At 47.4% G+C, this 16,535-nt stretch overlaps 2 protein-coding genes across 10 annotated transcripts in view; both read right to left on the reverse strand.

The window, feature by feature from the left end:
* TTC28 (tetratricopeptide repeat domain 28) overlaps positions 1-3,691 on the reverse strand; it is a 504,428-nt gene extending 500,737 nt beyond the window's left edge. For both annotated transcript variants that reach the window (XM_084649138.1, XM_084649137.1), the window contains exon 1: positions 3,474-3,691. In XM_084649138.1, the coding sequence (XP_084505264.1) occupies positions 3,474-3,572 (99 nt within the window). In that variant the 5' untranslated portion in view covers positions 3,573-3,691. The remainder of the gene's footprint in view (positions 1-3,473) is intronic.
* A 5,431-nt stretch (positions 3,692-9,122) lies between these two features.
* Positions 9,123-16,535, reverse strand: part of CHEK2 (checkpoint kinase 2) — a 59,664-nt gene continuing 52,251 nt past the window's right edge. For 6 of the 8 annotated variants that reach the window (XM_084649558.1, XM_084649555.1, XM_084649559.1 and 3 more), the window contains 2 exons: positions 12,231-12,311; positions 9,123-9,308 (listed from right to left, as the gene is read on the reverse strand). In XM_084649558.1, the coding sequence (XP_084505684.1) occupies positions 9,213-9,308; positions 12,231-12,311 (177 nt within the window). In that variant the 3' untranslated portion in view covers positions 9,123-9,212. Of the gene's footprint in view, positions 9,309-12,230; positions 12,312-13,721; positions 13,943-16,535 lie in introns of all 8 variants that reach the window. The other 2 variants (XR_014714284.1, XR_014714283.1) reach the window with 2 other exon arrangements.

Here is a 16,535-nt window from a genome sequence, read left to right on the forward strand (position 1 = left end):
TGGGCACAGGCCCATGTGTTAATCCACAACTGGCCCTGACTAGCAGCTAGGAGCCAGGCTGGGAAGATCGGACCTGTCTCCACCTCCGAGAGCCTCTTCCAGCTGCAGGAAACTCCACAGCACAGAAGTGAGTATGGCAATCCTGAAACAGTAGCTTTGGGCCCCACCCCCAATCCCCTTTTAGATCAGGACCCCCAGGGTTACACCACCATGAAATTTCAGATGTAAACATCTGAAATCGTGAAATTGACCAATTTTAAGACCCTGTGGCAGTGAAATTGACCAAAGTGAACCATGAATTTGGTAAGGCCCTAATCATAATGTAGGTTGATATGCTCCTGTAACTCTTAGTAAATGCATGCCTGTGTTTTTACATTGGCTAGGAAAAGATGATAGGAGGCATCCATCTATCTATCCTTTCTTCCAATACATATGAAATCATCTGCCATTACTCAACAGCACATCCATGCATTTATCAACAACCTTAATGGGAAGAATCTTGAGGAGAGCCTCACTAAAACTTGAGCACTACTAGGGCCAAATGGAAGTACAAAAAGGACATGTTCTCCAAGAATGTGGAGGACTCCAAGAGAAATGCAAGGGACCGGCATGAACAGCTGCTAGAGGAGTTCAGAAAGGACAGAGAAGTACAGACAGCCACGCTGCAGCTACTGAAGCAGCAGACCCAGCTCTTGAACCAAGTGTTGACTAGGAGACACCAAGGACAACTTCAGCATTCACCCTACACCAAAGTATAACCCTTAGAGGTTATTCACAAGGATCATACATCCCCTATTACATTAGTTCCCTCTGTACCCTACTCCAATGGACAAAAGCTCAGGGAACAAAGGAAACTGCTTTCATTACATGTCCTGTTTGTTAACTGGGATGCATTGGCATCCAGTGTGCACATGGCACTTTGTATAAGTAACTGCATACCATAGCTAGTGTAGTCTAAGTTTTTTATAAGTTACTGCCTCTTTATTGTGATGCTGGACATACTGTGTTCATGAAGTAAATGCTGTGTGAAAGTTGGTGCATTTTTATTGTGCTTTCCAGCATTACAGAACTGCCTGCAACGCTAGAGAGTAATTCATATAGCCAGAAAGACTTTCCCCACCTCAATTTAAAAAACTGAGTATTTATATAGTCAGCAGTCCACGTATACTACAGAAGCAATCGCCTTGCTCAATCTGGAAATACATCAGCAGTTATTTTACTGTTGCTCACATACATACACTATTTTACATATTTCAATACAATATCCCTTAACATTTATTAATCCAAGCCTATTGAAACACAGGTTACTGTACTAATGATCCCATAGAAATAGTCACATTATTGCCCACTGTCCAAGTAAGTTTACAAAGCTTCTCTCACGCAAACTGTATTGACAGTGACACCGTTAACCAGACTACTTTCAAGCTATTTGAATTCAGCAGACAGCCTCCTGTACTCCTCACATACCCATCCTGGCAACATGATCTCACAGATATTATGCACTGCACAGCACAGAGCACTAACTTTGAGAACAGTTTCCTTGCTGAGATTGAGCCTTGTCATGGGACATCTCTATCTGCCCTTAAGTCTCCGAAGGCCACCCCATGTTAATTTGGCAACTACTTAGGTGATAGTTAAACCTTTCCATGCTTCTGTCCAGCTTGCCAGGGAAATAAAGGCTAGGTGGGAACACCAAGAATCACGACTGCTACAGAAAACATGTTAAGGACAATTGGACAGTCTGCTTTGAGATCTAGTCATGAAAAGCACGAGGTAAGAAGTAAGGATTATTATTTTACTCCAAGGCTATGTCTACACTACCACAGTAAGTAAACCTATGCTACAAAACTCCAGCTATGTGAATAACGTAGCTGGAGTCGACATCGAGTTACTGCAGGGCCTACACCACAGAGGGTTGACAGGAGAAAATCGACTTACCTTACTCTTCTGGTCAGGGGTAGAGTACAGGGGTTGACTGTAGAGCAATCTGCTGTCAGTTTGGCAGGTCTTTACTAGACCCACTAAATCAACCGCTGGTGGCTCAATCTGAGAGTATGAATCCCAGCTGTAGGTTGATATGCAGACCTGACCCAAGTGCCCACAATTCCCAAAGACAGGTGTGGGTATCCCACAACACTCAGTGACTGCCCCACAATACACAGTGGCACTTTCCCACAAGATCATGTGCCTCAAAGCAGCATGGAGAACACTGAGACATTTTTTGCCAATGCAACTGTACTTGATTCTGTGTGGACACAATACACTGGCACAAGTGGCTGAGTGTAAACATGCTCTACCCATATGCTCGAACTTCTAGTGTAGACAAGACCTGTCCAAGGTATTTTTCATCACACCTAATACCTTGCTAAGGGCATAAAAACGACATCTGTAGCCAGAGCAGTGACTGTGTATGCCTGCAGAGCTGGAAATGAGCCATTTCCCTACTACACAACTGTTATGGGGCAAGAACAGTAAACCCCCTATTATCACGCTGCCCAAAACGGGAGACCCACAACTGCACCCATCACTCTGCAACCCCCTCCCCACCTCTGTTCCCCCAAGTTCCACCCTCCCCAGGCCCAGCTCTGGGCTTCAGGGAACCAGGGCTGACCAACCAGAGAGATAAGAAGGGGGGTCGCTCCCAACCGGTGAGGGGGAAAAGGAGCGCGCGACTGGAGGGGGAGGGGGCGGCCGGTGAGGGGGAAAAGGAGCGCGCGACTGGAGGGGGAGGGGGCGGGGGCGGCCGGTGAGGGGGAAAGGGAGCGCGCGACCGGGGAGGGGGGGGTCGCTCCCGGCCAGTGAGGGGGAAAAGGAGCGCGCGACTGGAGGAGGAGGGGGAGGGGGAGGGGGAGGGGGAGGGGGCGGCCGGTGAGGGGTTTAAGGAGCGCGCGACCGGGGAGGGGGGGGTCGCTCCCGGCCGGTGAGGGGGAAAAGGAGCGCGCGACCCGGGAGGGGGGGGGGGTCGCTCCCGGCCGGTGAGGGGGAAAAGGAGCGCGCGACCCGGGAGGGGGGGGGGTCGCTCCCGGCCGGTGAGGGGGAAAAGGAGCGCGCGACCCGGGAGGGGGGGGGTCGCTCCCGGCCGGTGAAGGGGAAAAGGAGCGCGCGACCCGGGAGGGGGGGGGGTCGCTCCCGGCCGGTGAGGGGGAAAAGGAGCGCGCGACCCGGGAGGGGGGGGGGTCGCTCCCGGCCGGTGAGGGGGAAAAGGAGCGCGCGACCCGGGAGGGGGGGTCGCTCCCGGCCGGTGAGGGGGAAAGGAGCGCGCGACCCGGGAGTGGGGGGGGTCGCTCCCGGCCGGTGAGGGGGAAAGGAGCGCGCGGCTGGGGGGGGGGCCGGTGAGGGGGAAAGGAGCGCGCGGCTGGGGCAGGGGGATCCGCTCCCGCCTGCTGAGGAGACAGAGAAGTTGCTCTTGGCCGGGGCCCTCCACTTCCCAACACGGGTCCCCCGGCCCCGGCCCCGGCCCGCCTACAACTTACTCGGGGAGGCTCCAGGTCCCGCCGTTGCTGCCGCTTACGAGCCCAGCCCCCAGTTGCGGCCCCCAGCGGGGCAGGCGGCGGCGGCGCCTGTTGCTCCATGGAGCTCGAGCTCCGGCTCCTCCTCCTCAGGGGGCTGCCGCCGCCGCCCCGCACTCCGGGCCGGGCTGCTCCCACTCCGGCTCCCCAGCCCCCGGCGCCATGATCCGGGCTCCGGCTGCTGTGGGACCCGCGCTGCCCCAGCCCCGCCCCCAGGGCTGGGCTCGCGCCGGACCCCGGGCTCGCTCCGCCCCTTCCACCCGCTCGACCGCGACCCCCCGAGGGCGTCGCGGCACCAGCGTCATGCTGCGGGGCGCGGCCGCGGGGCAGGCGGCGCCGTGTCCCGAACTCGGGCGCCGGTTGGGCGAGCTCCCGCCCGGCGCCGCTGAGAGACTCGTCAGGCAGCAGGACCGGCCGCGGCCAGCGCCTCTCGCCCCATGTGCGGGTGAACAAGAGCATAGTTTGGGGGCGACTCGGCTCAAAGATGCCAAGCGAAGGGACATTTACTACGGCCCTGGAGCTGGTCCTGGGGTGAATGACACACGGATGCCAGACAAAAATTGTGTCCTCGACGCTGAAGTTGACGGATGTTTCTCAGCCCTTGTAGTTTGTGGGGATAGCGGCTGCTCTTTCAAAGATTTAGGACTTGTCTTCTTTCTTGGACGGTACTTACAGGCACTGCGTCGGTCACCTCTTCCCTAAACCCCTTAAACTACCTCGGCCAGGAGAGAGAAGGTGGTTGAGGTAATATCCTTTTTGGACGAACTTCTGTTGGTGAGAGAGAGAAGCTTCCAGCTACAGGGAACTCTTCCTCGGGTCGGAGAAGGGTGCTCTGAGGACCTCAGGCCTCAAGAAGAACTGTGCATAGCTTGAAAGCTTCTCTTGCACCCAGAGACATTACCTCAACCACCTTCTCTCTCATAGCTTCGGACCAACAGGGCTATGCAAGATTTAGGGCTCATCTACCTGTAAACTGCTACAGTTGGCACCGCCGCAGCTAGGCCGCTCCAGCGCCTCAGTAAATTGGCGCCAATTGGCCTGTGCCAAGGGGAGGGGATCTCATGTTGGCGTAGCTACTCCACCTACCCGAGATGCAGGAGCTGAGAATTCTCCCATCAGCCCAGCACTGTCTACAGCAGCGGTTAGGCTGATTTAACCATGTCACTCAGGGGTGGGGATTTTTGAGCAATGTAGTTATAGTGACCTAATTTCCTGGTCTCATCCAGGCCTTAGTCTCTCAGGGGAAGTAGTGTCCAGATGACAAGTCCTTTTTGTAGATTCTCTTTCCACGTTTTTCAATATCATTTGTGAGGCATGAACACAGCAGTGCTTCCTCACCATCATATACACTAGTATCACCTCCATCTTACTAGATATTCCTCTTTGTACATCCAGTTATAAGGTTTGGGTTTTGACTCCCATAACTAACACAACAGAAGTCCTAGTGTGATGCTATCTATCATAATCAAGGCTAAGATTTTAGCACAGGTAGTTTTAGCAAAAGTCACAGCCAGGACATGGGCAATATATAAACCACAGAGGGCTGATAGTCCGAGCCCTGCCATCTGGGGCTGAAGTTTATGTGCAAGGAAAGCATTCCAACAGGCCCAGCATTCCAAGGTGAGTCCCCCAGCCTAGATCAGGTGCATCTGAAATTTGGGATACTGAAGGCTTGGAGGTGACAAAGGGAACACCTGCAGCCACCACTCAGGAATCCCTCCACCAGTCAAGGGGAGCGAGAACTATGAGCACAGAGTCCATGCATTTTGTGAAAACCCAAGGGGCTGCTGACAGTCCAAGGGCAGGACAGTGAACTGGTAATGAGGCTGGTTTATGATAAATCTGAGGAACCTTCTGTGGCCCTGGAAGATGGAGATGTGGAAATAGGGATTTTTGAAGTCGAGGGTGGTGTACCAGTCTCCTGTATCCAGAGAGAAAATAGCAGAGACCAGGGAAACCATGCAGAACCTCAGTTTCCTGAGATAATTGTTGAGGCAGTGCAGGTCTAGGATGGGGCAGAGAGCCCCTCTGGCTTTCGGGATTAGGAAATAATGAGAGTAAAATCTCTTCTCTTTTCCCATTCTGGGGCATCACCTCCACAGTCCCTACGTGAAGGAGGGCTTGTGCCTCGTGGACTAGAAGTTGCTTGTGAGAAAGGTCCCTGACAAGGGACAGGGTGGCAGGTGAGAGGAAGAAACCTGAAGGGTGTAACCTTCCTCTGCTGTACTGAGCATCCAGCAGTCCGAGGTGATGAGGGACCACACTGGGCTGAAGTAGGAGAGATGGTCTGAAAACAAAAACGGGGCAGGATCCAGTGCAGGAATTGATAATGCTCTCGGGCGTACCTTCAAACATTTTGTTTGGGGCCTTCCAGATACCTGTGTGAACCCAGTAGTGAGGTTGAAGTGGAGGGGAGTGGTTGCCTGTGCTTGTAACCCCTGCTCTGTTTTTTAAACAGCTTCTGGCAGGGCAGAGGAGCCAAGAAGTGGGTTGGCTGTTGAGGCCTGATATGCTTCCTCAAAGGTTCCAGGGATGTGAGGGTAGCTCTGAAGTCCTTCAGACCATGGAGCTTGGAGTCCATCTGCTCCAAGGAGGAGGTGGTACCCTCAAAGGAAAAATCATGGATGAACTGTTGGACCTCAGGTGGCAACCCCAAGGATTGGAGCCAGGAGCATTTACTCATAACCATGGCCAAAGCCATTGTTCTGGCTGCCACATCAGCTGCATCCTGGGCCACTTGGAGGGAGGTTCAGGCTATGGTCTTCCCTTCCTCCATTAGGGCAGAAAACTCTTACCTGGAGTCTTATGGCAGTAAGTCTTTAAACTTTGCCATGAAGTCCCAAATGTTGTAATCATACCTCCCAAGCAAAGCTTCTTGGTTGGAAATGCGAAGCTATAACCCAATCTTCCTACAGAACAGGTCTAGCTTCTTTAAGTCCTTTTGCTTCAGGGTCACACCTAGCTCTCCATACCTGTCCCTCTCATTGGCCACTGTGACTATAAGAGATCTGAGAGGAGGGTGGAAGTACAGGTATTCATATCCCTTGGCAGACACATAGTAGTTTTTCTCTGCCCTTGAGGTGGGAGGGAGGGAGAGAGAATGGGGTCTGCCATAGAGACCTGACTGGACCCATAATGGCCTCATTGAGGGGTAGGGCCACCTTTGACAGGACCACCGTAGCCAAAATGTCAATAAGGCTATGTGAGGACTCTAAGAACCTCCACCTCTAGCCCCAGGCTAGAAGCTACCCTTTTGAATAGCTCCTGATGAGCTCTAAAGTTGTCCTGAGGCACAAGCTGCTTGGTCCCGAGACAGCTTCATCAGGGTAGGAGGAGGAAGAGGCCTGTACCAGTGCGGGGGGGCCTTCCTCTTCTTCTTCAGCCCCAAAGATATCACCTAGGCCTAAGTCCTGCATGTCAGTACCAGGCTTGCTACTGGTTCAGCCGGACGGTGCAGTGGAGGAGCCCTCCTCTCGGACACCACCTAGTAGAAACAGCTGGGTGGTGGTTCCAGTACCGGAGTAAAACCCCATGGAAATTCGATTGGCCACTGGACCTGCATCGGCCACTTACCTCTGGGCCAGGTGCCAGGGGGAGGGCCCACACCAAGATCTAGTGGAACATAGGATGGGTATTGGCGACGACCCCTTGGTTGTGTGGTGGGGTCCACCTCCAACTCCGAGGACTAGTCCTCTTAAGGAGACCCTGGTGAAGAGCTGTGAAGATTTCACTGATGACAGAAGGGCTGTTTTTCCTCTAGTCAGCACCGAAGGGCCCAGTGCTGGGTATCAGCTTGAGGCAATGTGCTCCCTTCTGCTCATGCTCATCAGAGCCAGGAGTTGTCCCATTGGGTCGGAGGAACCAGGAATGTCATCAGGTCCCTGGCAGCTGCAAAGGCCTCCAGGGTGGAAGGCAATGCGATCCTACTCGTTCCATGATGTCTTCCCAGAGTTGGAGGATGGTCCTGCAGTGGACTTATCAGCACCTGCAAGCAGGGAGGAGTCAAAGGTGGCACTAGCAGAACAGGAATGGAGGAGTGGTCCAACACAGGTTGTACTCTGCTGTATTCCCCTTGTTTGTCCTTCCTTGGTACTGGGGAGTGCCCCCTCTGACCCTTATTTCTTGTGTTTCTTTCTTCGTACTGTTCCCCCTCTCCAGTACCAAGAAACACAGTGCCTGAGGGGAGATTCGCACCAAAGCGGAGGTGCTCAGTGCTGAGTCTGACCGGCTTGACTCTGATGCCGACCTAAGAGCAGCTTCCATTAGGACAGCTCTTAGTCTAGCCTCCCTGTCCTTTTTTGTACAAGGGCTTGTAGTTGCCGAAGATTTGGCAACGCTCTTATACGTGAGCTTCTCCCGGGCACTTCGGACAGCTGGAGTGTGGGTCTCTCAGCAGCATAGGCTTGGCACAGGAGGCACAAGGTTTGACGTCCAGAGACTGGGGTATGTCCCGCCCCAAGGGTGAAAGGAACCCCTCTAAGCTAAGAGAGGGGGTCTAGTTATATAAATTAAAAATATCTACACTACGTACACTACTACTAGAAATTAAAACTGAATGTAACTAAACTAGAAAACAACAGGAAAAACCACTGAATGATCACCTTGCCAAAGCAAGATAAGTTGTTTCATCAACCGTCCTGGGTGGTGAGAAGGAGCCAAGGGGGTGCGGGACCAGCCGGGCCCCTTATACTGGTGCCTGAGCGTACAGCACCAGAGGGTGCGAGAGCCAGCCTCACGGATACCACTGAAGGAAAAAATCTCTGGTGATGGTGCATGCAGCACATGCACATCTAACGTGGAATGGACATGAGCAAGCACTCAAAGAACTTCTCATTACCTACTTCTCTAGATATTAAATATTTTATATACTCTTATAATGTCCCTTCTTATTCATCCCCTTTCTAAGGTAAATAATGTAAACATTTGTTGAGAAGGAGACAGAACTAGATGCCAACCATATATTGATGGCATCATTTGTTTTTACAGCAGCTGAAAGCATACTAGGCAGTTTACAGAAACAGAAAGCCATGGACTCTGTCACCCAGAATTTACCATCTAATTGTTTCTGAAGCCCATACCATCTCAGTCTCTATCAGTAGCTTCATATAAGTGCAAAATAAAGTTTGATACCTGTGGTACATTTCAGGTAATGGCCTGTGGGGGAAGAGGATCAGCTGTTCATCACATGCTCTGGAATCATTTGAATGACTGAATCACCTTGAAGCAAATTCCTGTTATGGGTTCCCATAGGGCATTTCCTTATGATGAAATGGTGTCAATGGTTGAGAAAGTCCAGCAACATTAGCAAGTATATTTCACTTCTGAGCCCTGAGGTAATCCATTAGTGTTGTGAATACCATCTCTGTGCCATTCCAGCACTATGAAACCAGAATGGCAGAGGTCCAAACTACCAGGGAGGGTCCCATTGCTTATGGAGTTGGCCTGCCATCACCCTCTTGATAACTTTGCCCCAGAAAGAAGTTTGAGGGCAGGTGGTAGTTTGCTTGGTATTTTACCTTGTATGTATGGGAATCCCCACAAGCTGTTGTCCAATTCAGTGAGTCACTCCATTCTTACAAAGTTATTTTTATTTATCAATTATTAGTACAGAACAATTATTCCATTATTAAGAGAAAAACATTTCTTATAAAAATCTGTATAATCGATAGACAAAAACAGCAATTCAAGTAAGTTTACTTTCCTTCACTTTTTTTCCTGAAATGATGTCGAAGGAACAGCATGCTTAGAAGAGCCAGATTCCTCTTCCTTTTCATGGGGACGTTTTCTGGTTGTGGTTGGCTAAAAGAAAGAGGCAGGAGCATGTCTATGCAAGTCAAACACAAATACCTAACACCTTTAATTTTAATATATGTTCAGAATGGAGGCAGAGCCCAACTATCATGCCTACTGTGAGTTCAAGATGTTTAAGAAAACTCTCTTTGCTGCCTCCCATATGACAACTGAGAGCAAAAACACAATCAACCATGGAAAAAGATTCAGTCATCATCATCTGCACTCTCACCATTACCAATCCTTAAAACCATTTATCAGGTTGCCTGTCACTCCATAAAATTAATATGACTAGTTCTCTCTCTTTCTTGATCATCTGTCATTTAGTAAACTCACATTTGTTGTCAGTTTTATTTGTCCTGGTTACATCAAAGCCCCCTCATGTGTCAATTTTTCCTGGACTGACACCAACCAGATGAACACTCTGAGGGATGATGCACAAAAAATCTGATCAAGGAACTGCAACAAATAATTTCTTTCAGACTTAAACTAAATGTGATAAACAATTTAAGAACATATTAAAAGTTCTGATTACAAACAAGGCATCTGAGCTGGATTTATTTACAGCAATGATGCAGAAATAGCTACCTGTTTTAAGGACGGGATGATCCTTACGTTATCCGCAAGACAGTGGGAACTGGCAATGGCCTCCCCAATCAGCAAGCATATATGATCCTCTAACATCAGACAAAAAGTACTTGTGGCACCTTAGAGACTAACAAATTTATTTGAGCATAAGCTTTTGTGAGCTACAGCTCACTTCATTGGATGCATGTGGACGCATCTGATGAAGTGAGCTGTAGCTCACGAAAGCTTATGCTCAAATAAATTTGTTAGTCTCTAAGGTGCCACAAGTACTCCTTTTCTTTTTGCGGATACAGACTAACACGGCTGCTACTCTGAAACCTATCAGACAGCTGCTCTTAATCCCTTCTCTCTCTCCATTTTTTCCCCTCAAAAAAGTAAAATAAAATACAAGGAAGCACCCAGCTCCCCAATCTTACTCTTATCTTTCCTTCTTACTATCTTACAGTGACAACCCTACACACAATCTCCAGCCTTCAGTTAATATCAGTTCTTCCTAGGATATTAAGTATCTGGGTCTTTAAAGCTATGATGATCAAATATACTCAAGCATATGGTTCATCTTAAGCACAAGAATAGTCCTATTGAAGTCTACTGGGACAATTTATGCACTTAGAATTAACCACATACTTAAGTGCTTTGATGATACCTACTGATTCTACTGGTAAAAGGTATAGTAACTGACAGAGCTAACCAGCACAGAGCAGGCAGGCGTGTAATCATAGAATATCAGGGTTGGAAGGGACCTCAGGAGATCATCTAGTCCAACCCCCTGCTCAAAGCAGGACCAATCCCCAATTTTTGCCCCAAATCCCTAAATGGCCCCCTCAAGGATTGAACTCACAACCCCTGGTTTAGCAGGCCAATGCTTAAACCACTGAGCTATCCCTCCCTGCCACACTAGCTTGAAATTATAAGTTTCTGCAGGATAAATATTCAAAATCAATTTTTACTACTATAAATGGATTTCTTTCTAATCTCAATTTCTCTGCTTATAAAATTTCATTTTATTCCTACTGTGATGCTGCATGATTGAAATATGACCATTTATATCAATGATATTTATTGCCACTGTTAGACAATTGCAACAGATTTTGTACGAAGTATATCTTGTAAGGTGTCAATGGAAAAGTTATGATTTTCCAAATAAAGTTATCTGTTTAAATCCATGTATCATCACTGTATCTGAACCTATGCACATAGGCTATATATCTGTATCTCAAATGTGTTTGTTCCTGGGGTAACACCCACAAGGTAGTTTACATCCAGTTTAGCCAGCACATTGTGAACGGACTATTCAAGTTTGGTGGCCCATTAAATACACTTAGCTCTCATAATGGGCCACAGAAGAAACTCATTATACCCAGGAAGATCTTCCTGTGGACACCTCAGCACGGATATGAGCAATGGCTGCCCCTGAGAGTCATCAAGCCATGTAACAACAGATGATATGCTCATATGATCCTGGACTCCATTTGTGCCAGTAACTTTCCACAAACTGAGCTGTGAACTTTGTTTTAAACAGAAAATTTCCAGGCACATGGCAAAGGGTAGAAAAGATCCCTGAGATGACTCCATTTTGCCTCTTTTCTGCTCTGATTCTCTGGACTGTGGTTTTACAACTAAAAGGAAGATATTGAACGATGGACTGAGGATCTTCCAATTTTTTGGAAGTTACCAGAGAGACTTTTCAAGCCAGCTTGCGAGCCACATGCAGCTCTTTTACAGTTGAAGTGAGGTTCACGGAGCCCCCACACACCCCCATTCTCCACCTTCCAGACTGGGGGGAGAGGGAGGGAGGCTCGGGGCTTCTACCCTGAGGCAGGGTGGTGGGGCTAGGAGCTTCTGCCAGAGATGACTGGTGCCTGCTGAGAGTGGGGGGGTACAGTTTAAAGATTCTCACTCCCCCTCCCCAACAGCTTGAGTCATGCCCCCCAGACACCCACCCCCTCTTACCCTCAGCAGCCCCTCCCTGTAGCTCCCAGGTGTTAGCTCCACATGGAGAGACAGCAGCAAACAGCTGCAGGGAGCTTCCACTGCTTTAGCTCCTCAGGGAGATGCATCAGCAAAAGCAGTGGCTCTCCCTGTAGCTCCCAGCTGTGGCCACTCCCTCTTCCCATGCCACAGCTCCCAGCTTGCCAGCGCCAGTAGCTGCCAGGCAGGAAGGGGACCTGGCAGCACCAGGTGACCTAGCAGGGCCAGCAAACCTTGGCAAAAATCGGTGGGAGGGGAGGAGGCGGCAGGGTGCCTGCCAAGGCTTGGGGCTTCAGCTGGAGCAGGGCATTTAAAACACCTACTCAGCATGTTTTAAATGCAAACTAAAAAACAACAAAGCAAAAAACATACCAGTCTTGATGTCTGTGGTGGATGCATAGAGACTCTTGTTTGTGAGAGTAGCTCTTGAAATGTGCTCTTCATATTTTCATCCTGTGAAGAATTATAAACATTTAGTTACATGGAATGTTTGGGGAAAAAAAGTCTAAGATATGGCTGGTTCGGTGAGTCCAGTGGTTAGGGCACTGCACTACCATGTGTTCCTCAAATTAGGTTCCCAGGACCAGTCTCGCTGGGGCTGGGAATGCTGAAGAGGCTGCACACTTAGTAGTAATTCCTACAAAAGTTAGTTAGGAAAGGTACTGAGAGACTCCATTCAACCCTCTTCAGCCTGTGATGGTGGGAGAGGGAATTAAAAGCTTCACTTTGAAGGGCGCTTTCAAAAGTAACATTCTTTATGAAGGGTGCAGGAAAATATACCAAGTCTTACAATTATTTATATAAAAAGAAAAAGAGTACTTGTGGCACCTTAGAGACTAACAAATTTATCTGAGCATAAGCTTTCGTGAGTTACAGCTCACTTCATCAGAATGCATCCGATGAAGTGAACTGTAGCTCAGGAAAGCTTATGCTCAAATAAATTGGTTAGTCTCTAAGGTGCCACAAGTACTCCTTTTCTTTTTGCGAATACAGACTAACACAGCTGCTACTCTGAAACCTGTAATTATTTATATGTTTCTGCTATAACATATTTACTGATTCATCATACACCACACAGAAGTGACTGGGGCACCAAAGAACAATAAAATCAGACACTCTGAAAGCTGCCTAAGACTTTAAGAACAAAGGGAATGGAGTAAGCAGAGTCAGTGATGAATGAACAAAGAGAAGGAAGGTTAAAAAAAGGGTGGGGGGTTAACAAGGAGTGACCATGCATTTTTAGGGATTTTTTTTTTAGTGTCATTTAGAAGTTGGGAAAGAGGGGTTGAGAGGCAAAGGTCATACCCTAGAGGCCACTACAGCAAAGGCATGTGGTGTTTGGACAGAGATGTCAGTCAGAATGAAGATATGGAAGCTGCTAATGAACCTACACCATTAAAAGCTTTAAAAATCAAGACTGAAAACTCAAGGCCAATGACTTTATAGAGAGCCAATATACAAAAGTCAAGGCACATGCAATATGATCACAGCAGCTCAAATACACTGTTGCATTTTAAACAAGCTGCAAAGGATAAGGAAAACAGCTTGCTAAAAGGGAATTACAGTGAACAAGTCCCATACCTACAAAGGGCACATGATGCCATTGTAAGGTGGTCATAGCATAATGGGAAAATACAGTTTTGTACTAAGTCTGACACAGGGGGATGCCATGGAAAGAGTGTTGTCAAGAGCTAAGAAAGTTCTTAACCTGACTCAGTGCTTCCAACAAATCCCCTGAACAAGCAAGCCACAAAGGAAACTTGCTTATGACACTCTGCCTTATATTTAGAAACCATCTAGCCGCGATGCATCATATATATACACACACACATTAAGTAATACGGGGTATAGGATTCTGCCTACCCAATCCCCCACTGGAGACACAATTTGCTCATAGGGTAATTCTCAAACTGTGAACCACGAAGCATATGGTGGTGGTCTGTGGACAGGCTGATTGGTCACAGGATACTGTTCTCCTGGTTCTCAGCTCCTGCTACAGGTATCCAGGTTCCTCACTGCCTGTAAAAGTGGCTGGAAGCAAGGAGAAGAAGCCAATCTTGCTGCTTCTACTAGGCCAGGGTTTGCTGCATAAGAGGAAGAGGGGAGGAAAGAGGAACCAGTCAACAGACAGAGAAAGGAAGCAAATGGCTGGGAAACACATGCAATGGAAATGGGGAGACTTGCACAAGTGGAAATATAGTACGAGCAGAAGGAGAGAAAGAAACAGAACTGATGGGAGATTATATTTAAAAAAGCAGCACAAATAACATGATTAACTTTTCCCAAAAGAGGACAGGGCACTCCACACATTAAAAAAATAAAAACACATCAAGTAATGTCTAAGTGTTATTTGCCAGGGAAGCTATTGCTGTAGCTGCATAGATATACCTTGCAATGGCAAATGGAAAGAGAGGTGGTCCACAGTCATTAATGTGAGGGGTGGTGTCCAACCAGGCAATCTCTCTAGTAACATATGATCCAGACTACAAATGAATTTGAGAACCCCTGGTTTAATTCCCACCTTGTAGTTATGACTCAAACTACTACAAGACAACTCCACAAGCATCTGAAAAGCAGATCTCCGATAATTAGACGAATTACTCTGTGGATGGTGTTAGGGGGCTTATTCCTTCACCCACTTACTTCCCTGGTCCTTCTCGCATGAACAGAGAGCAACAATACTCGAAGTCCAAAGGCGCAAACAATTCGATGTTTATTGGGGTGAACTTCCAGCAAGCATGATTCCAGTTTCTTTCCTTAGTGTCCCCCTTCCCAGCTCTGACACCACAGAGCCTTACCTGTGTCCCTGTTCCCATTCCCCACCCCTTAGCAAAACATGATTCCAATTTCCCACCCCCATTCCCTGTCCCCATTTCCCCCCCACCCACCCACACACTTCCTGATTGACTGCAGACTATATAGTAAAACTTGAGTTCTGCTTAGCTATACCTTAACCCATCATTTTCCTGAAATTTAACTAACGAATCCTAACATATTGTAACATGATTATTTAACCAATTATATCCCAACTACCTTAATTAGTTTATACCCAGCAAAATTAAATATACAGCAGACAGAAACAATCACAGAACCAGACAGACATTATACAGACAAACAATAGGGAAATGGGGAAGACAGTGACAGAACAAAAAGAAAAGGAGTACTTGTGGCACCTTAGAGACTAACCAATTTATTTGAGCATAAGCTTTCATGAGCTACAGCTCACTTCACCGGATGCATCACGAAAGCTTATGCTCAAATAAATTGGTTAGTCTCTAAGGTGCCACAAGTACTCCTTTTCTTTTTGCAAATACAGACTAACACAGCTGTTACTCTGAAACCAGTGATAGAACAAACACAGAAATGAGGATTTCACATCCCAGCTATTGATAAGTGAGTTCTTGCCAGACAGGATGCTATCAAACTAAGTTTCCTTTTACATCTTCTAGGCACTTCCCTTTCTCTGGAGGCGACAGGCATTATCAGGACAGGATTGTATTCCTAACAGCCCAATAGCACCTTCTTTCAATGTGACTAGTTTGGAATGTGAGGACGTGACCAGCTGCTTCCCAGCTTATGGCTGCCTCTGCTGTCTTGCCAAAGGCCTTAGCCTAAGAACAGGGCCTCAGACGGCCACAGTAAGAGAACGACCTTACACCGGCAGACAGTGATTTTGATTCTTTCTTTTATACCTCTATAACTGGCCAAGTGATAAGAATACACCTAAATACACCTAAAGAATACACCTAAACCATGCAACATAAGCTTTGCAAATAACAGACACAGTATACTCAGAGCAGACCCAGATATTAGGTCAAATATGTGGCTAGTCCTTTGGGAGCTCTTTACTCCTTAGGCAACACTTGTGTCCATCACTTCCAGGAAGACATGGGCTAGTGCACGCACACACACAAACAAATTTCTAAGGACAACATTCTGTGAGGACTGCAACAGTAACTGTTCAGTGAATTTGTCTGCACAATCCTCCATAGAATCCTGTGGTCTCTGTACCAGCAGAATGATGAATTTTGGTCAGCTGGTTACTGTGTGCATCACAAGTAAGAACAAAATATTATTGCTATTCTCCCATCTTTTCATTCCTCAATGGATCACAGAATACTCAACTAGTACTAGCTGAGCTAAAACTGGGCCTGCAGCATCATTTAATCAGCTTTGACCATGTAAAATTGTGGAGCATATGGGCCTTATTCATATCAAACCTGGATCACCCACGAAAAACTGAAACAGAATAGGTCACCGTGCATTTTAGAGTAAGATTTTCAGAGACACAAATAGTAGCTAACTGCCATTTGAACTTTTGGAAATCTCTTGCTTAATATCCATTTTGTTAATATTAGTTTCTTGAAACTAGAATACAAAGCCTAATAGAGCCCAGGTAAAAACAGTGGACACTATAAAACCTATCTTGAATGCTGCTCTCTCTGCTCCATGTCTTGAGTAGACCACTGGAGTTTAAAAAAAAAAAAAAAAAAACCGGTTAATTTTAGGTTAAACATCAGGAGAAATATTTCAACCCTACATTGGCGGTCTTACTGGTTAAAAAATATAGTGTTCAGAAATGAAAATTTGGACAGAGGGGTTGAATTATTATTAATAGCTGAACATTTCTCTAAGGAGCTAAAAATACTAAGACATTTCAAACTCTTGTGGCCTGAT

Source organism: Lepidochelys olivacea (assembly GCF_965140295.1).
Source record: "Lepidochelys olivacea isolate rLepOli2 genome assembly, chromosome: 15".
NCBI lineage: Eukaryota > Metazoa > Chordata > Testudines > Cheloniidae > Lepidochelys > Lepidochelys olivacea.